This window comes from Nematolebias whitei, chromosome 14, assembly GCF_014905685.2.
Source record: "Nematolebias whitei isolate Nwh7 chromosome 14, NemWhi1, whole genome shotgun sequence".
NCBI classification, from domain to species: Eukaryota; Metazoa; Chordata; class Actinopteri; order Cyprinodontiformes; family Rivulidae; genus Nematolebias; species Nematolebias whitei.
In genome coordinates, this window is record NC_056511.1 from 10,281,534 (window position 1) to 10,302,876 (window position 21,343).

A 21,343-nucleotide genomic window follows, 5' to 3' on the forward strand; every position below is an offset into this window, starting at 1 on the left:
AGAGTCGGTGACGTCATCACGCAAGGGGAAATATGGCAGCATTCCGCGTCTGCGCCGAAAAATAGTTTTTTTAGTTTGTTTACGTGTCAAAGCCGCTTCAAAATATTTTACTCATGTTTATTCTGCCGGTTAAAAAATAAAATAAAATCTGCGCGCTTGCTTCAGCGTGGCACTTTTTACGGGCACTAATGCGCATGCGCAAAGTCTGTATTTATACATTATGAACAATTTACAAACAAACCAAGGCAAAAAAAATAATAATACAAAGCATCAGTTAACTTTCACAGGTTGAGTTATATACATTAAAAAATATACACACACAAAAACCCAATAATAATTACATAATTACATATTCAGAAAGAAAAGCTTTGCAGAGAGTGGTGAAGGCTACACAGAAGACTGTTGGAGTCAGTCTCCCCACCATCACAGACATCTACACCTCTAGATGCAGGAAGAGGGCTACCTGCATCATGAAGGACCTCACTCACCCAGCACACACACTTTTTGCCCCACTCCCCTCAGGAAGGAGGTTGAGGAGCATTAAGTGTAGAACCACTAGACTGAGGAACAGCTTCTACCCTGAGGCTGTTAGACTCACGAATCTCTAACCAGAATAATCACTGTGAAAAACCACATCATGTTGCTGCTGATCTGTTTCATGTTGCTGCTGATCTCTTTCAATGTTGATGTGTTCATGCGTGAACATCTGCTCACAGACTCATGTTCATGTTTGTGCTGATGTTCAATGTTTTTATGTTATGAGTGCTTAGTGTATATTTAGTTGATGCTTTTCTTAGTTCATATCTTAGATGTTATTACTGTTTTTCTTAGACATTTTATTGTTGGATGTAACTGGGACCTTGTGTACATAATTTCGCTCCACCACATGTACCACATGAGGTGCGAATGACAATAAAGAACCTCTGACTCTGATAAACAAGGAACAAATGTGGAGGTTTATATCAAATTAAAGTTATTAATCAAAGTATAAAGCTATTGAGCAGATTTACTTTCAACCAACTTAAGAGACTCACAAAACGATTTCAGGTCATTTTCCCAATGGCATAAATTTGGATTCACCTTTAAAAAAAATCTACATTTATGAACAAAAAAACGTTCCTAGTAATATTAGGTTATTAATTAAAAAAATCTATTTTAGAATTTTGAAAATAAACACCAACTTTTATTATTGTTGAGGTCAGATCTGGCAATTCAGTTCCGTGGGCCTGAAGCCACATCCTGCTCCAAAAGTCCTGAGTGACACTACAGTTGAAAAAAAGATGATCTAAATCAGGGGTGCACAAACTTTTTCCCTGAAAGGGCCAAATTTAAAATCTATCAAAGGGCTGTGGGCCAAAATGCAACAATACAATCTTTAAGTAAAGTCCATTTATTTATTTTACAGTTATTTAACCTTCCATTATGTATAAAGAACATTACAGAATAGACTGTGTTGGTGGTGGGGGCGGGGGTCCTCCCCCAGAGAATTTTGATTAAAGTAGATGCGATTTCAAGGATTTAAGGATTCAATATTCTTTATTTATCATTTGCACCCCATGTGGTACGTGGGGTGGAATTAAATTATAGGGTCCCAGTTACATCCAGCAATAACTGACTCATAATTTATTCCATATTTATTTCAAATGTATTGGTGTATTTTACAAATGTTTATTACAGTAGATTAACAAGAAACAAAAGATGTAAACTCTGTTATTATTGAAATCTGACTGCAAGTGTTCATGCAACACGGCTGCAGCTCTGCAGGTAAGAGGTGTTCACTTCAGGACAAAAAGAGGTTCTGATTGGTCAGTAGCTGATGCGCCTACTGGATTGATTGACAGGTGGTGGGATTTATTCCATATTTATTCAATATTTTGGTGATTCTAAGGTTTGAGAATTGTTTCCTTACACAATCCTAATGATGGTTTGTTTTCTTCAGGGGTGCTGAGTTTAAATGTAAAGAGGCTAAAATCACCACTGAAACCAGTTCATATTTATAATTTACTTTTAAACACTTTGTGATTTATAAGCGTTTTCTGTCTAAGGCAAATGTTATTCAGTGGTAGGAAGCTGCCGAGGGATGGTAGAAAGTCTGTCAAATTAAAATATAAAAATATAAATTATTAAAATTGTATAAAAATAGATGAATTATCTACTCTACTGTGTAATCCATGTAGTTAAATTATGGTAGTCAGGCCGACTAACAATAAAGTCAATGAGTGTAAACACGTTGATTCTTTAAAGGAACTTTTAATATAGTAATGAGGACAGCTTGGCGGGCCAACTTTGGGCACCCCTGATCTAAATCCTCCTCTTCATTATCACAAAATGTTCAACCAGCAGTATCAAACTTAAATCTAGATCTGATAAAGTAATTTGTTGGGTAGATGTGATTTATCAAAGTTTGTACTTTGCAATGGATTGTGGTAAAGATATATTCATAAATTCATTCAACCTTTATTTATACAGTTAATCCCATTGAGACTCGGGGACTCAGTTACGAGAGACCTGATTATGCATACAAATTGAGAATAACACGTGAAAATAAATTGGTATTTAAAAAAATTTAACAGAAAAAGAAAACAGCTAAGCTGTAATGCGATGTAGAAAACTAAAAACAGGAACATGCCTGCATTGGGGTTTTTTTTTTTTCCAGGAACTTAACAGAAGCCACTTAGAGAGGTCAAGAGCTTCCGATCTTTTTGAAAGATATTCCATATATATTCATATTTACTTGCATTTATTCGAAAGCAAATTTAATTTGTTGTTTATGTATATTTGTTAGTCACTATAGCTTCCTTATCCGACAAAAAATTATTAGAAATTATTGTCGAGTTTGATATTTTATCTGAGTTGATTTTTATCAACGGTGCGTTCTCATATACGTATGTACAAACAATGCGTATGTCTGTGGGTGTTCTACACTTATATTCAGCCTTAACTCCGTAAGTATATTTGTGTATGTTTAATAAAACACATGCTCATTCTGTAAAGATCCACACAAATCTTTAAAAAGATTTGGTAATTATGTGATTTAAAGGCAGGCGAGAATCATGTGATGGATGGAATCCATCGAATTGGTACGAAAAGGTTTGAACTAATTGTGAATGCTGTAATTATAATAATATTAATAAAAAATGTATCTAAATTTAAGAACAAGCAAGATAAAGTCAGTGGAACATAAATTACCTACATATATATATATATGGAGAAATTTTTTTGTTTTTGTAAATAAGGATGTTGCAAAACAACAACAATAACAACTAATAAACTAATAAATAAAACCACAACTTATTTCATCTATTTTTAGAATGAGCTGAACATTTTGTTATACGGTATAAAAAGTAACACGATCAAAAAAAAAGTAAGAATAAAAAAAAAATGAACAGAAAAATAAAAAAATGCTGACTCAGTTTTCACATAATACAGAGATTATAATTTGCTGCTGCAGTGAACACATTCAAGCATAAACTGTCTTTTAAGAGGTCCTAAAACTAGCTGAATTAAACCCAACAAAGTTAAGTCAGGTCATCTGGACGGTTTCTTTTTTCTTTTACTTTTTTGTTGAGACGTTTCATCCTTCATCCAAAGGACTTCATCAGTCTGAAGAGCCAGAACAAATTCAGTCCCTGGATCAGTTTACCTGAATTATTGAACATGAACTTTGACACTTTGAACCACTTCAGCTATGGCTGCCTCGGAGGAGTCGACAGGGGAGAGGGTGGGCCCCAGTGTGCTGTTTGTGGGACTGAGTTTGTTGTAGCTCCTCGGACTGATGAAGTCCTCTGGATGAAGGACGAAACTTCTCAACAACAAACAAAAAAAGAAATTGTCCAGATGACCTGACTGAACTTTGTTGGATTTCTTTAGCTGGATTATTGAGCATGAACTTTGCTGAATTAACCTTATAGTACGTGTTAGAACCTCCATCATCATCTGGACCTGCTTCTTCCTTTTCATGTCGCAGTGATCACTGGTATCCAGTAGTCACTGTGCAACCTTTTTTTTTAATTTGACTGATTTTTTAATTAAAAATAAGTCCGCGTGGAGCAGTTATAAGCCCGTACACTTACAAATTCCTACAGGAGTTCTTGTGCTGTAAATAAAATGCAGTGAAGGGTGAACGTCTCGACAGATGCAGAAGTTTTGGAGGCAGGGTGTGCTGATGGACAAAAAGAAGTTAAAAATAATCTTAGAGAATAGATGCTGGGTGCTCATCGATCAGGGGAGGATTTTAAAGTCTTTCTTTTTATATTTTGGGTTCAAACGTTTTATTCAAGTTTCCAGCAAAGTCGTGGATAACGGAGTTTAGATTCAAACCAGAACGAGTCTACTGTGGGTTTATTTACATTCTGGTTAATGTTCAAAGAATTTGTCTGAATGCCAATCTGACTGCCAGGAGTTGTGCATGTTCCTCTCTGAGCTCTGTTGAACTGGGTGAACTGGGCTTGTTCTGACTGAGGTAAACAACCTGTGGCTCGTGCTGATCAGACAGGTGCAGCCATGATCCTGACAGGTCCAACTCCGTGTCTTCCCTCTCCAGCCACGGTCCAGGAGCTGTTCTCTGTGGCCCGAGATGCCAACATCATCCCAGATATCTCCTTGGACCCCGTCCTCACCTCTTTCCTCTCTCTGGACTCCCCTGCGGCCTTGCAGCACCGGTACGACTTCCTGCAGCGGAGCATGAACCAGGAGCAGCAGACAGCGTTCAACCAGAACCTCACTGCAGAGCTGGGCTGCTGCAGGGTCACACATGGAGGGGTGGGGGTCGTTGCTCTGGCACTGTCTATGCTTTTTGACCACGTTGCCCAACAAGTAAGTTACACCAGTGTCTTTGTGTCCAGACACAAAATATGACTCAAAACCACAACTGTAACGTTTTACATTCTGTGTCCCATCAGGTCCGAGGACAAGGTTCAACCCAGGACCCAGGAGCTCAGAGATCCAAAGCCAAGAGGGTTTTTGGTATCAGTGCATCGTCAAGAATAGGCCGGATCATCCACACCTACCTGAGCCTCGTCCCCGGCGTTGCCAACGACGAGGAGGCGATGGCTGAGACCACCGAGGTCTACGACAACTGGCTGACGCTGGAGCTGCTCGACCATTTCGAGAGGATGACCACGAAGAAGAGGATGAGTACAGAGGCCATGCAACAGTGGCTGGCAGGAGCTGCGTTCCATCTGCACATGAGGATCCATCAGGTCAGGACCGACACGCTACAAGCTCTCCGTCCCACTGAAGTTCTAGAAATAAAACGTCTTAAGTATATCCTGCAACGAGCAGCTCTGAGAAGAGGATATTTGGTGGAATTTCATTCCAGGGACTCGTGTTTTCATCCTCTTGGCTAAAATTTTTTCCTAAAATTACCTGAATTTAGATCGTAAAGGTAAAACGCAATGAAGCCAAAGAGATCTAAAAACTCTTTCTTAAATTTGTTCAAATTTATTTAGATAGACGTCAAGGTGGCAGAGAGGAGGAGAAGTTGGACTATACGTGAACCGTGGTGGCAAAATGAGGACCGGCAGCAGTGCAAAATAAAATAAAGTTTTAATTTTTACATCAAACTTAGTCCATAAAGACAAAATCTAGAGATGTAGGTAACTAAAACAACACATAATCTTCCTAATCTCCTGTTAAATCAAAATTTCTAACAGGTATTTCTTCAAAATTCATCCATTGCATCACAACCCTTCTAATTTCTATTGAACAAAAAAAAAAAGAACAGATCACGAGACAAATAAAATCAAGTGCGCTCTTGTAAACAAAACCACACAACGTATCCTGTTGAAGCTTGTCAGAAGAAGAACTTTAAAATAATAACTCGATGTAAAAACTCCTCATTGCCTGCGCAAAATGTTTTATCTGTCAAATGTGTGACGTCACGCTTTGACACATCGAACTACGTGATTAAAAACCCATAAAACCAAAAGTAAACACGAACGTCTCATATTCGCAAATCACCTAAATAAATCCAGTCGCTCATCAAAAGTATTCTCAAACAGCAGCAAAAGACTCTGATATATAATTTTTATATAGAGTTTCATGGCGTGACAAATTAAAAGACCCTTCTAGTTTTAAGGAGAATATTTTGAGATAAATTATAACACGTCTCTGTTTCCTGGAAGGTGATTTAAGAGCAAACAATAAATAGAAGTGAGAAACAAAACGGGAAAAGGAAACTAAATTGTTGACATTTTGACGTATGACTTGTTTCTTCACCACAAAAAGTTGTGGAGGAAGAAGAGCTTGTTTGCAAAGTCAAACATTAAAAGTGAGTGATGTCATCAGCTGTTAGTGGAACAATCAGTTAAAATCATAAAAAGTGGACGACTGTGTAAAAACCATAAACGATATCAAAATATCAGTTCAGACATATAAAGTCCAGCCTGTTTAACTTTGAATGTTTCTCCCATGAAGTCTGAGATAAAGAGCTTAAAAAAAGGGCCGAGTTTTCTCATCTATGCCAAAATCCCATTAATAAAATCCCATTGATAAATGGGATTTTGGCACAGATAAACGCTGGCATAAATGCCATTGTTTTGTGCATTTATTATGCAAACTTTATAAATGCTGTGCCTCTTATCAGAGGTCACAATATTCCTGAACAAGCTGTGCATTTGATGTGTAATTTGCACATTTTACTTTATATTTTCTAACAAAACAGTAGGATGTTTCGGAGCTTATGTATTGGCACCATGAATAATACATGCGTCTTGTAATCAGATTGTGTTCTGCACTTAGAGCGTTTTATTCTTCTTCCATCAGGTTCGCCTGCACTCCATTCCTTTAGGATCAGCTGAGTCGCTGCGATTGTCCTATAAAACTGGACTGAAGCACCTGGTGAAAGGCTACGCAGCGTATTTACGCAGAAACATCTTGGAGACCGGAGCTCCGGAACCATCAAAACCCAAACCTGGACCAGCCATTGGGTTTCTGAACTCTGCGGTCAGGAACGTGACCTGCTCCAGTAGTCACCTTCTGAACGGCAGCCTGGTTAGCCCAGCTGATAAAGTGAATGGTTCCACCACACCCAATGTAACTGTATCTGACAGAAGCTGTAAAGCAGATGGGTCCAGTGAAGACTTTGGACTCAGTGAGCTGAAAGGAAGCAATAACACCGTTGAGGGCGATACAAACAGAAACACCTCTGCTGGGTATAGCAGGGAGGTGGAAGACATCGAGCTTGGCCTGTTAGTCATCGAGCCTCGAAGAAAAGTGAGTCACAACATCCAGCATCACCCCTGTGAGTCGGCAGCCATCCAACAAGCTCTGGTGACCCGCATTATGAAAGCTCAGGACCTGGAGCACAACAGAAACTTTTTCCTTTTTCCCCAGACGGTTCTTCAAAGCCTAATCAGGCAGAGAGATGACTTTGAGCTGAAGACAAGCTAGACTGAAAACAAGCTTTGGCTTTTTCCCCCCATTAAAACCACTCAAACAACGATGTTATCTCTTCATAAGTACCAGCTCACCAGTTATTATTGGCAATGATGAACAATAATATGTTTGCCTGTGTCTTTTAGAAAAATATCTCATGAACCAGTGAACTGGTATAAATGAAAGCCGCAGGAAATTGGTTGTATCTACACCTGATTATTTTTTGAAGTCAAGCACATTCAAGATGGTGGCCACAGCTAAGCGATTTTAGAAAAGGCAAAAAAAAATGTTTGTAACTCAGCTGGTTTTAAGGATATCAAGCAACAATTTTGGTGTGGTAGTGGCTGAGCATTATCCCAAATACCCACGTTGTACACACTGTAGTTATTTTTGATTAAAACTTTGTCTGTTAGTGAAATATCTCACAAATCACTGGATGGATTTTAATGAAACTATAAAAACATGATCGCTGGATGTACATCTACACGTGAGTTTTGGAGCCACCCCAATTCAAGATGACAACAACAGGTACCGGTAATCAACATTAACTGGCACAAAAATGGCTGTAACTCAGCATTTTTACAAATAATGAACTAAACTGTGTGTGGTTGTAGCTGAGAGTCATCCTCAACACATTCTCTGAGCTCTAGCACATGTATATTCCTCCTCAGCACAAAAAAGATTTCAGTTTATGCATTTATCCTGAAATTGAATGTGTGGGGTCTGGATTTGTTTCTGTAGTGTCAGTATCCGACAGCGGGGGGCGCTGTTGAGACTCATTGACTCCAGCGATCCACCAAAGAAGAAGAAGAAAAACAAATTCAAAAACAGACAGTAGAAGAAGAGTTAACGTCTACGTGCTTGTGTGTGTTCACGACGTCTGAAACTTCTGCACGTTGTGCTGTAAAAAGGACGTGAGAGCTTCTATATTAAGTTGAAAGCTGATATCTGAAGGTTGGTGATTTTTCACTTTTACTTGTCGGTATTTTATGAAACTCGTTTTTTATTAAATGCAATTTATCTGTAAACATGGTTCGTAGGTCGCGACTAAAAAAAGCAAGAAAAAGTATCGACACACGATGTACAGCTAATAAATATTACCAAAATATTAGAAAATATTATGTTCTAAGGCTAACGTTATCACTTGCGTTATGATGCAATAAGCCTTTTTTGTTCCCGTTTGATTAACTCGGTCCTGTTAGCTAAGATGCTAACAGTGCTTCGGTTTTTTTGCTTTGATCTGAAAAATACTTGTATTTCATTTTACCCTGAATTCAGCCAAATAACACATTCAGAATCCACATTTTTTTATTTTCCAAATAATTGTTCGGTGTACAGTAGTTGATTTCTGTGGCAGTATTTTTTTTTTCTTATTTGCACAATGGCTTCCAGTACATTTCCAGTTGTTTTTCTGAGTTCTCAGCTTCCAGCGTGAATCACGAAGCAGAACTAGTTTTTTCCGAACCACACCCACACGTCCTAACAATGTGGTGTCAGACCGTTTCAGGAGGATGATATTTCAGAACAGTTTTAGTCTTCATGTTTATATTATTAATTATTATTTTAAAAAAGTGTTGCAAGAGTTGGCTGGAGTTTAAGAGACACCCACGTGTGTGTGTTGCTTAGGGCTACTCATTGCAAAGGGTTATCCTGAACTGTTAAAAAGTAGTGCAGTTTGAAGTAGTTTACTCCAGTAGTTTTCCAAAATATAGTTCTGAAATGCATTGATTCGTGTTGTTGGACAATGTCAATCAAAGAGATGAATGCTTTTCCGCAGCTGGAGGATGACCTCTTTTTTTTTTTCAGGATGTCAGTGGCTATTTTGGCAAGTCTTGTCCTGCTGCTGTTCAGCAACACCCACACACATCATATCATCTGTTCAAGAGAGATTTGTGGTCATACTGTGAATCCTGGACCTCAAATGTTAATGTCAGCTCCCACTGACTGCAGCCAGTGCATGGTTGCGTTAATCAAACTCTTCACATTTATGGCCAATCACTCAAACCCCACGAGGGGGAAAAAAGGTTCAGCCTAGATCTTATCGTGAACGGGCTCTCGGAGCTGCAAGGAAGATAAAATTGTCATTTTGGTCTCGCAACTTCGTCAGAGATTGTACGGGCTACTAAAAGTTGGCATAGGGACAAAATCAGAAAATGTGCATGCGCTGAAATATTCAGAGTCTTGTTCATCTCTCTTCTTCAACCACCGCTCTCATATTTCTGTACCGCTCAAACAACCATAGGAAAAAATGGTTTCAGGAGAAAATGATTTTGATTATAGCATTTGGTTGACCTAAAATTGGTTCCTTTTAATTCAGTATAGTTTTTTTTAATATACTGAAATGACATGCTGGTGAAGATTCTCAGTCATCCAGGACATGATGAATTTAAAAAAACGTTCAATACAAAAACAACTGGACTTTATTTGTAACAGAAGACGTTTCGCTCACATATAATGCAACTTTAAGACATTACCAGCCCATTTTCACACCTGATGGGGAACAGAGGGGCCTCATTTGTGAATTAGAGTAACAAAGACCTTAAGAAACCCCTACTGTTAAGGTGTTTAGGTGTGAATTGCCAATCTACATATGTGTGTGTCTTATCTCACTCAGACTTATAACCTGAACAACTCAGTCTCTGCTCTTTGAATTGAGAAAGCTCCTTGGATGAGGAGCGAAACGTCTTCTGTTACAAATAAAGTCCAGTTGTTTTTGTTTTGAACGCTTTTTGAATACTGAAGTGACATATCTAGGAATTCAAAAATGTTCAATACAAAAACAACTGGACTTTATTTGTAACAGAAGACGTTTCGCTCCTCATCCGAGGAGCTTTCTCAATTCAAAGAGGTTATAAGGCTGAGTGAGATAAGACACACATGCATATGTAGATTGGCAATTCACACCTTAACAGTAGGTCTTTGTTCCTCTAATTCACAGACGAGGCCCCTCTGTTCCCATCAGGTGTGAAAACCGGCTGGGAATCTGTTTTAAAGTTGCATTATATGTTTTTGAAAGTTGAAATCTGAGACCACCTCCTCTGTTAAGAGACGGCTTTTCTCTTTTTACATAAATTGCTTCCTTCACCCTCCTCTCAAACCATCTGGTTCTCGGTCCAAAATGTGCACATTTTGGTCCTCAAGAGAGTGTCCCTTATCTGTGAGGTGGAGGTGAACTGCTGAATCTAGTCCTGAAGAGGTGGCTCTCCTGTGTTGAGCCATGCGCCTGTGAAGAGGCTGTTTAGTTTCTCCAATGTAGAGGTCTGGACAGTCCTCGCTGCACTGGACCGCATACACTACACCACTCTGTTTGTGTATGGGTGTTTTGTCTTTAGGGTGGACCAACCTCTGTCTGAGAGTCCTGTTGGGTTTGAAATGTACTGGGATGTTTGTTGAAAATCCTTCTGAATTTCTCTGATACTCCAGCAACATAAGGGATGACAATGTTTTTACGTCTGCTGTTCTCCTTTTTCTGTTTATTAGTGTGTTTTGTAGATTTCCTCGATGACTTGACAGTTACAACAGAGAGCTGTTTTCTCATCAAAAACCACCAGTCAAGATCAGGAGGTTGTCGCCAACACTAATTTTCAGGACCGTCTCAACCATCTTGTGTGGAAAAACAACACTCTCCGTGGTCTTCTGCCTCTAAACTTCTATGACTAAACAGAAATCTTAAAACCGCTGAAATTTGACGCCACTCCATTTTTGTTTTTATTTCCAGCAGAAGCCTCTTCAGAGGTTTTTGTGTTGTTTCCTTCAGTAGTTTTTGGTGCAGCGACACCACAGGCGAGGGGGGGAACAGGTTGACTCGACTGACAGTGCAGTGTGAATGTGAACTACAGCAGCTGAAAATGTAAACGGATGTTCCCAGTTTTGGACCCTGATCGAAGCGAGTCTGTTAGTGTGAAAACGACCTAAAGCTAACTAAATATCTAAAAACTGTCTAGTAGCTGAGATAAACGGACTGATTGTAGCTGCTAGAGCTTTTAGATGTGAAATATTTTCTCTTTTAAAACTTGTTTTACTTCAGAATGTACTGACAGTTTGACCAAATGTGTTTGCAGAGTTTGCCAAAATGTCAGATTCAGATTCGGACTCTGATAGCGAGTGGGAGCAGTGCAGCTATGTGAAATTTAAGGTGAGTTCTGTGTGTGAGCCGGTAAATCAACATTAAATGATTCCTTTTCTTCTTTTATCTCACACTAAATATGTATTATTATTATTTTGGTCACTCAGGGAGAAGAGTTTGGTACTTTTTCAGGAGGTAAGAAATATTAAGGTCATTTCCAACATTCAGGGCTACAAGATTTATTAAAATTATGTTCTAATTTCAACTTGATAAACTCTAGAAGTCTGTGGGTAGATAATACAAAAAATATTTCTGCTAAAAGCGGACTGATTTACCTGAGATCTTTGTAACACTAAATCCAACAATAAAGGTTAGTGATGATGAAACGACTACAGGGCACCTATATCTGTTAGAAACTGCTCCTGAACACACCGTTAAGACATTTTATCAAATGGAACGTACAGTATCCTCCTGCAGTGAGAGAAAACCATTGAAAGCTCAAAACAACAGCTGATTTATCTTTAAACTGAATCAATTAAGAAAATATTTTGGCAGCTAGTAGTTTACCAATTTAAAAGAAAGACGTTTGCAGAAACATCTGACATTCGAGTCAGCTGATCTTAGAACTGAGAAACTTTAAAACAGTCTTTCAGTTTTTTTTTAATGGGGTTCTTAAGATTTAAATGGTTATTGTTTCTACAAACCTTTTTATAAAGTTATAAACACTGGAGTTTTAGCACTGCAGATTGTCAATATCACACAAATATTTTGTCATACAAGCACCAAACATGGCATGAATAATTCCTACACTTTCATAAATTGTGGTGTTTATCTGAAAATCAAAGATGGTGGACTTTGTTCATCGTGGCCACCAGTTTGTGGAAAACTTGACTTTTTCTTGTATAATTTGAGCGTCTGAGCCGGTCGTGTAAAACTGAATGTCGTGACAAATGCTTTGGTCTAGTTGCACACAGCTTTGTGCAGTTCAATGTAGGGCTGGACGATATCTCAATATTTTAAAAATATTGAGATAATTTTCTACACGGTATACGATGAGATTATATTGATATAAGCAATATCTCAGGCTGTTATATTGGCTGAAATACAAGAATAAATGGTGAAAATGGAAAGCATTAACCAGCACAGGTGGGGTGGAATGTTATCAGACACAGTTGGTCACAAAATGGAGTCCGAGTTTCTTTATTTGTCGTTCCACCACGTGTGGTACATGTGGTGGAACGAGATTGTGTACTCGGGGTCCCAGTTACATCCAACAGTAAAATGTAAAAGAAAAACGGTAATAAGATCGAAGATATGAACTAGGAATGTGCGATGTATATGGTACACGGTAGAAACGATAGAAATTTAGCCTACGACAGAAGTCTGTCTTCTACCGGCTAACCGCAGTAATGCTGTGTCTGAAGTAAAATCAGAGCTGTCAGTTTAATCGTTCCTTTTGTTTTTTGTTGAAAACTGTGCGCAAGTGGCGTTAGTCTTTTTTTTTTAGAGCTACGTAGCGAAGCTACAAGCTAACTAAGGCCGGCTTGCCATATTCGGACGCATGCGCAAAACGCTGTTCCGTCGAAAGTTTTTTTTTTTTTTCTGTCGAAAGTTAAAGTAATTGTTGGTCAGCTTCAGAGAAACCTGCTCTCTGATCTGTGAAAAGAACGCTGTGTTGTGTGATTTTACTCCGAGACCCTCTGGTCAAAGCCACAGAGTCATTTTGTGTCAGCTCTTCATTAAAGCGGAAGGAGTCGCCCACTAGAGGTTTGGAGGGTGAAGTGTTTCAGTGTAAAATGCTGCTCTGTTGCTGTTCATTAAGTGAGAAGACTGGAAACTGTTGAGAGTTAACATTTTCTTTTGTTTAAAACATATGGCTAAAACTACATTTGGTATCTTTTGCACCACAAGAAAGAAGCCTAATACTTGATTTGTTTATTATTTAAAAACTCTCTGGACCTAGTAGTGGAATTTTCTTAATTCAAAATATATGATGGCAAAAGGACACATCGTTATCGCCACCCTTCACAATACATATCGTGATATGAATTTTATGCCATATCGCACATTCCTAATATGAACTAAGAAAAACATCAACTAAAAATACAGTAAGCACTAGTAGCATCAAAACAATACGCAGAACAGCAGCACAAGGGGGTTGATGAAAACACGGGAAAGCTGGTGAGCAGAAAGACAATGACTCAGTTATATGGAGATGGTTTGGATTCAAATCATCAGATGAGCAGCAGAAAATTTAAACAATGCAGAAAACAAGTCCCGACAAAAGGTTCAAGCACTGTGAATCTTTTTCACCATTTAAAACAAAGTTGTAACAGAAGTCGTTTCGCTTCTGATGCGAGAGGAGCTTTCTCAGTTCATACAACAGAGTGTGGGGGGTCGAATTATAAAGCTGAGGCTCAGCTTTGTATGTACCTAGCATAGCTCATAGCCAAGATGAGCTATATACATATGCAGGTTGACCTATCAAAACCTCACAGTTGGGGTTTGTTAGGGTCTTTGTTGTCTGAACCACATAGGAGCCACTTCTGTGACATGGATGAAATTCCTGAAATGTGTGAAAATGTCTGGGTGTCGGACCTAAAGATGCATTGTATACTTAATCAGAATCTGACTTTAAAGAGCAAGTCAGCCTTTCATTTTGTTCTGTATGTTCTCTGTGTACTGTAAATGTTAAGTGCACAGCTGTGTTTTTGGTTTTGATGTGCAGGAAAAGAACTTTATTTTATTTTTGAGACATTAATTTTGTAGTTATAGCTGTTTAATAGATGAGTGTGTGACAACTGGGACAAAGCTTTGACTCAGAAATATGGTTTGAAGGGATAACAAACAAAGGTTAAACCATTTCATCTGGACCAGTTTCTTTAAGGGAGAAATGTTCCGTCTTCCATCCAGAAGACTTCATCAGTCTGTGTTTTGTTAATCTGCCTCTGATTGAGCCTACAAACCTTTTTTTCTGAACCATTTTGGTCTTGGTGTCCTCAGGCTGCTTCTGTGAGTAGCAAGTCGACCATCTGGTGTAAAACATTTGATTGTTATGCATGATGATTGATTGTTTTGGACAGATGGGTCCTTTTGTTGCATGTGTTAAAAGCTTCGAACAGGAGGTTGGCTTGAAACACAGCAATGAAGGCTAAGGGACTGATCTGGTTGGCAGGCCACAGTCTTCTGGATGGAAGACGAAACGTTTCTCCTCTCCCTTAAACAAACTGGTCCATATTAAATGATTTAACCTTTTTTTTTAACTCAGAAATGTGTTTTTGTTATAACTTTATGGAAAGAAAACCTATCAAGATATGTATTGTATATATTCATCTAAAAAAACATTGAGATATTAATTTAGGTCCATATCGTCCAGCCCTATGTCGATGTGCTATGGCAGGCTTTGCGTAATGAAAGTCCCTGAAATATTTCAAGCGATGACACGGTTTTCATTCCTTAACCTCACTTCCTTAATTTAAAATATTAATATACTTTACATTAATTGAATTAATTGGCTCAAGAATTCAATTTAGCATGCACAAAAACCAGTCCATTTGAGATGGGTTGCGCTCCAACTAGCTGTTGGCTCATCAGTTCTTTAGAAGTAAACTTTTATCTCTAACCTGAAGCTGGTGAAATTTACCTGAAGTTATCTGCTTAGTCTCAACAAAATACATCAAACAGGATATATAGGCTGAAAAATCCTGTAGTTGTTTTCAAGACACTTTTCTTGCCCTGCTTATCTATACAGACCATTAAAATGTAGGAAATATGTTTACATGTCTAAAACACGTTTTATTTTATTATAATCTATGAGAAATGTTTTCATTTGGAGCAAATGTACCTTCTGAAAAGGATCTTAAATAAAAATGTGGCACTTAAACTCGAAGTAAGACACAAATATGAGATTGTTAATCCACCAAGCAGCTGATTCTATATTTTAGACATGGAACAAAAATCTGCAGCAGGTCTGCGGGAGCGGTTTTAGTTTATGAAGTAAATTTTGTTTTTGAATTGTGTCCTTGCCGCTTTAATTTTCTACTTCTTCTTTTTTATTTCTGTAGAACACATTTTAGCTCGATGGAACACCATCCCTGTTAAAACTAGAAGGGAAGCTTCGCAGCGAATGAAAGTTTGTGTTTTTTGGCTCCCCATCGTGCTGCAGCCGGACAACTCCAGGACTTATGATTGGGCTCTGGATATAGGTTTAATCAACTCAAAGTAAGAACAGCTACGATGGCCAACACTTGTTGTTGACGCTTCATTTTAAAGGTCGAAATAAAAACGAGTTTTCATGTTTTTCTCTTTAAAACACTTTGGTGAAACATTCCAGGGGTCCATTTCTCTGATTTAATATTTTACAGGTGTCTCTTGTAAACGAGTCCTCGAGGCTCAACGAGACTAACCTGTATAAATGAAGGTTAAATTATTTTTAAAAAAGACTTGTTTTTAGTGTTGTATTTAAACAAACGATACGACTGTGTGATGAGTTACCGTCCTTGGTTGATGACATCAGCGCCACGGCCAGCTATGATCGAACACTGTAGCTCAAAGAGCGAGGTTACAATTGAATTATTTTCAGTTCAGTTTGTTTTTTATAGCTCCAAGTCACAACAGAAGTCGTTTCAGGGCACTGCACAGAGACATTCACATGTATATAACGTCAGTTACCGTAATTAGGTTATTCAACTATGCCAGAACAAACCTGAAGTGAGTGAAGACTATAACAGGGGTGCCCAATAACGTCAATCGCGATCTGCCAGTCGGTCACAAAGGTAGCTCGGGTAGATCACATGGCATTAAAAAAATAGACTATGAAATTTGTTACTTGCTTTTTCTACAAGGTAGCCAGTCTGGCCCCGTCGACAAACGGCCTTTCTGCTGCAGTTCGGCTCTTCATTTACATAACGGCACTCATTCTCTCTGAAAGCTCCAGAGTGGAGATTTTTTTGGGGGGGGAACCCCCCACGGAGGTGTGAAATGCTCTGCAAGCGTGAAGTCGCACATGCGCACTAAGGGCAGTTGCAGTCCCAAAGTTTGTCTGCACTAACAGTTTTAGTAAATGGCAGAGTGTTAATAATAATAATAATAATAATGTGTTATGTGTTGTCATCGTATGTTTCCATACATACAAAATTGGCTTTCTGCATTTAACCCATCCACCACCAGGTGGAGCAGTGGGCAGTTGTAGAGGGCGCCCGGGGATCAACTGGGGATGTGGTGTCCTGCTCAGAGACACCACAAGATGTGCAATGACCGGGGATCGAACCCGGGACTTTCGGGTCCCAAGTCTCCTGCCCCGCCCCTACACCATCTTGACCCCCTTTTTTTTTGTTACAAAGAGAGGTTGATATATTCATCAGTTTGGACGTAACTATGCAGACGCTGCATACACGATGAGGGTTGCCAGATAAATTAAATACGTCTTACCCTCTTGTTTCTTGTTGTTTATTGCCCCCAAATAAACATTGGGAAAAACCACTTAACGTTTCCAGAGGCTGCAGATTGAATCATGTCTTCACGCTGTAGATCCTGACGTTCAGATCTTTGTTTAGCACCGATGACCTTACACGCTCATGGTGGCCACAGAAAACCAGAGACCAGATTACCGTAGTTCTTTTTAATCTCATCTAAGAACAAGCTCAATTTTTTTGACGCTCTTCCCATTTCATGTTTGCTTTAAAACACTTTCTATCTGACCGTTGGGTTTAGATTGTTTCATCGTTTCTGATCTCTCAGGGACAGGGACGAGCTGACCCTGTTGAACATAATCAAGATACAGATTGTGGAATCACTCTTGTGTGACGTGGAGAAAGTAACGGTAAGTTTGTCTAGTTTTAACCTCACGATTTTTTGTTCCCGTGTGTGTGAAAGTGCAACATCACTGGTTCATGAGCATCTTTATTAGATTAACATTATTATTATTATTATTTTTTTTTTTTAACAAGTTAAGGAGTAATAAGTTACTGTGATGATTTTATTTTGGCTCTCCTGTTCAGTACTGAGAGTTTAAAAATTAATTTTGAGCTTCTTAAGAAATTGAAGCAAGACCTCTGCAGCAAAAATATCCATGTTTAGTTTAATTGGGCTTGGCGATATCTCAATATTTTTAAAATATCGATATAATTTCATATGCGATATAAAATGAGACCCTGTACACACGTAGCCTGGTGTTTGAAAAAACGAATATCTGCGCAAAAAAATATCGCCGTACATACATGTTCGGATAGAGAAAATGATCGTCTACATGAACCCGGTGATGTTCACCACAGAGCGTTGTAAAGAATATGCCCAACCCATAGGAGGCAGTGTAGTGCAAAGGTGAAACGTATATCAGCCAATCACAACCCTTCAAAGCAACCACAACTTCCTGTTAGTATTGAATCATGGCGCCTGGAGGTTCGTTTGTGTGGACAGACCGCGAGGTTGAACTACTATTAAATACCGTGTTGGAGTACAAAGTTAATAAAACTCAGGCTGGGAATCCTGTCAGAACAAGTATGTTGATATTTTAGCGCTTTTTGAATGAATGGGCAAACAAAAACAATTGTCGCACATGTGACGTCAGCGCCGCGCTGCACCATCTGTCGCAGACATAATGCGCATATCTCCGGTTCCGAAAGTCCACACGCAAACCCGAAAGAGGAGATTTCTCAAATCTCCACTTTGGTCGGAGTTTTTGTTATTATTCGTTTATAGTTGCATCAACCGGAGTTCACGTGTGGATGAAAGGCCACACCGCATGATAAACTATTCGGTTTTCCTGATATCCGGCTACGTGTGTACAGGGTCTAAGACTCGATTAAAAACTGTCCTACTCTACGTAGCTGTAATTAACTTTGAAAATCTTGTCATTCTCCCAGTCTGTCTTCACGTGACCCCTCCTCCTCTCCCTCACTTAATACACACCCAGCCCCCCCCCGGCCGCCACCTGCTGTGTAAAACTGCTGCAGCTCCAAGCTAGATTAGATGCGTATGCAGATTATCAGTCATCACAATAGGTGTTTGTTGACTCACAGTCAAGACTGGTGACATGGATGTAAATTCCTGATTGGTGTGAACATGACTGGGTGTTCTCCAGGAAATTAACTGTTAGAGCACCAAACACGGACATATATCCAGCTTAGTTGGGGTGATTTATTTTCTGTTTGTTCTGGTATTTACACACAAATACCTTCTTTCTTGTTTCTTCTGGTCTTAACACAAACAGATGCTCAAACAGCAAAGCTCCGTCTGTGTCAAAAGAGAAAAATATCTAATGCGCAGCACTTTACACAGAGCGGTGCTGCATTCAGTAGCGTCGGAGCAGCCACGGTGCATTCAAGAGCATAGGAACCATGAAATTCAGAAAGCAGCCATAACCAAACAGAACCAAGCTCAGTAAACAAGCCACCTACACAACAATGTGGGCTTTCTAACAGATGTGTTAATAAATTTATTTATTATTATTATTTATTGTTGTTAAATAAAATTAATTTACCTCCTTAGAATCAGACTTTTTAAAGAGCGATTCACCCTTTCATTCCTTTTGCTCTGTGTGTTTTTTCTGTTTAAATTTTAAGCTGTTTTTTGTTTTATGCATTAAAAAACTGTTTTTTTTTTTTTTTTTTTTTTTTACATTTTTGTACAGTTACAGCTCTTTGTTAATAAAGGTGCCTGCGTGACAGTTGGGACTAATCTTTGAATCAAATATATTTTTGTTTGTTTGTTATTAATTTATGGAAAGAAAAAAAAACATTTATATCGTATTGTACCAAATTTAATTTATCTCTAATTAAATTATCGTACCAAAATTAGTAGACATTTTTAAGATGAATGGCGATATTCATCTTAAAAATATCTACTAATTTTGGTCCATATCGCCCAGCCCTATCGGTAAACATTCATGAAACAATACAATAAATCAAAAATATAGGCTTAACATTTGCAATTTTAATGTTTAACCTTTTTTAAAACATTGATTTTGATTAGTCTTGTTCTGTTTCAGCTGGAGAAGGACGTTCCCAAAGTGCTTTTCTACTGTGACCAGATGAATATGGTAAGTCTTGGAGGAAATGAAAGAAAACCGATCACACGCTGCTTTACAGATTAATTTTGTGTTAAAATAACCGATGAAAAAATAAAGTAGAAACATTTGAACGAACACTTAACGGAGGATTAAATTTGTCGTCGGTCGAGTGTAAACTCTACGGTGATTCTCTCCCACAGCAGTTTTGTTCGAATACTTTAAAGAAAGCGTTGAAAGTTTTGGAGAAATCGAAGGATCCTTTTATACGCCATCACCTGGCGATCCTCGGCATTCCCAACTCCCTCTTGACCCTCAACTTCATCTTCTCTGAGTGTAAGACACCATGGAGCTCTGGTTCCTTTCACTGCACAACAGGATTTGTGCAGTTTTCTGGTTGTTAAAAGCACAAATGTTTCTTCAAGTAATTAATGTAACCATTTAATTTATTTTTCAGTTGCCAGGTTTATTCAGGAAATGAGCCACAACGTGAAGAAAACGCTGGCGGATCTGATGGTTGAACCCGATGAACTTTCTTTAGGGGTAAGACTCGACAACACGATCCTCAGAGCTTTGGGCCCGTAAATATTTCATTTTTCTTTGGTTAATGGTAACGTTTCATAAGTTTAAATAGAAATGCAAATATGACTTTTTTTAAAGCATTTATTCTTTGTGGAGAAAATATTAATTTACTTAAAATTGATTTTCTAGCTCAGCATTTGTACGTTAGCCTAAAATCCTTTATAGGTGCACTTTTTTATGTGGCTTAAAAAAAAAAAAAGATTACATGTTTAAGTTTTGTTTAAACACCTTATGAGTTTAAAACCTAATTGAATTATCTAAAAAAGTTAAATCTGGTCCTCTAGACATTCAAAAAGCAAAACAACAACAAAAATGTAGAAACGTTTCTTCCAAGAGAGGCGCGTGTTGAGCAGCTACGGAAGCGCCCAGGTGCGACGAACCTACCCGTAAACGTTTTTGGCAGCAGTAAGCTCGTTAGCCTGTGGAGGAAAAATAAAATGCAGTAAACATAAAAATAAAGAAAACATTATATTGTATGAGCCACGGTGTCCAAAGTATGTGAAAAAAGCTGCTTGTATACCGGCAATTACAGTTGTTTTTTCTATAAAGAAAAGTTTGAGAGGGAATGTGTTGGTTGTTGCATGAAATATTTTTATTACGAGGTTGAATTTGCACAATAAACAGACTGTTGATATTTAATGCTTTTTAGTATATTTGTGACGTGCAAAAGATTTGGATGCCCATTTTAATGTGTTTATTCTTCTTTCAGCAAAGTGAAAGCATGAAGAAGATAGGAAATGAATATTTTAAGAAACAACTTTATGAACAAGCTGTAAAATATTATTCCAAAGCCATCCAGTTTTAGTAAGTACTCTTTTAATATTACTTGTGTAACTAAAGTTTTTTAGATTTGACATGACGAGACTAACTATTTAACATCCACAGTACCTGTTTATATTTATTTCATGACTACTGTTTTTATTCTTTGAAACAATAAAATGGGCTTTAAGTAATCTTGTTTTACCCACTAGTTGATGTCTAGGTATCTTAAGAACTTATTTGCCCGAACTTTGACGACTACTGTCCAAAAATATCTTTACGTAAACTTATGGTTTTGTTAACAAGTCATTTACATACCTTTTATTGAAGTTGTATTATTATTGTTTGTTGACTGTATTTTAAATCAGTTCATTTGAGGAGAAGAAAAATTAGAAAGGCAACGCAAACATGTTTGACATGCTCCCCAAAAGGGCGTGCTATGGTAAAGTTGTTTATATAATTTACACAACTCATTTTTCTTTCCTAGTCCTGACAACCACATTCTTTATGGAAACAGAGCCCTGTGCTACATCAAGATTAAGGAGTATCTGTAA

The 21,343-nt window shown here is 38.2% G+C and overlaps 1 protein-coding gene across 1 annotated transcript in view; it reads left to right on the plus strand.

Moving 5' to 3' along the window:
* Nucleotides 1-8,210: 8,210 nt before the first annotated feature.
* Nucleotides 8,211-21,343, plus strand: part of ttc3 (tetratricopeptide repeat domain 3) — a 41,635-nt gene continuing 28,502 nt past the window's right edge. The window contains exons 1-10 of the mRNA XM_037687829.1: nucleotides 8,211-8,331; nucleotides 11,439-11,512; nucleotides 11,611-11,638; nucleotides 15,508-15,664; nucleotides 17,183-17,264; nucleotides 19,431-19,481; nucleotides 19,652-19,784; nucleotides 19,906-19,991; nucleotides 20,740-20,834; nucleotides 21,277-21,339. Of these exons, the coding sequence (XP_037543757.1) occupies nucleotides 11,450-11,512; nucleotides 11,611-11,638; nucleotides 15,508-15,664; nucleotides 17,183-17,264; nucleotides 19,431-19,481; nucleotides 19,652-19,784; nucleotides 19,906-19,991; nucleotides 20,740-20,834; nucleotides 21,277-21,339 (758 nt within the window). The 5' untranslated portion in view covers nucleotides 8,211-8,331; nucleotides 11,439-11,449. The remainder of the gene's footprint in view (nucleotides 8,332-11,438; nucleotides 11,513-11,610; nucleotides 11,639-15,507; nucleotides 15,665-17,182; nucleotides 17,265-19,430; nucleotides 19,482-19,651; nucleotides 19,785-19,905; nucleotides 19,992-20,739; nucleotides 20,835-21,276; nucleotides 21,340-21,343) is intronic.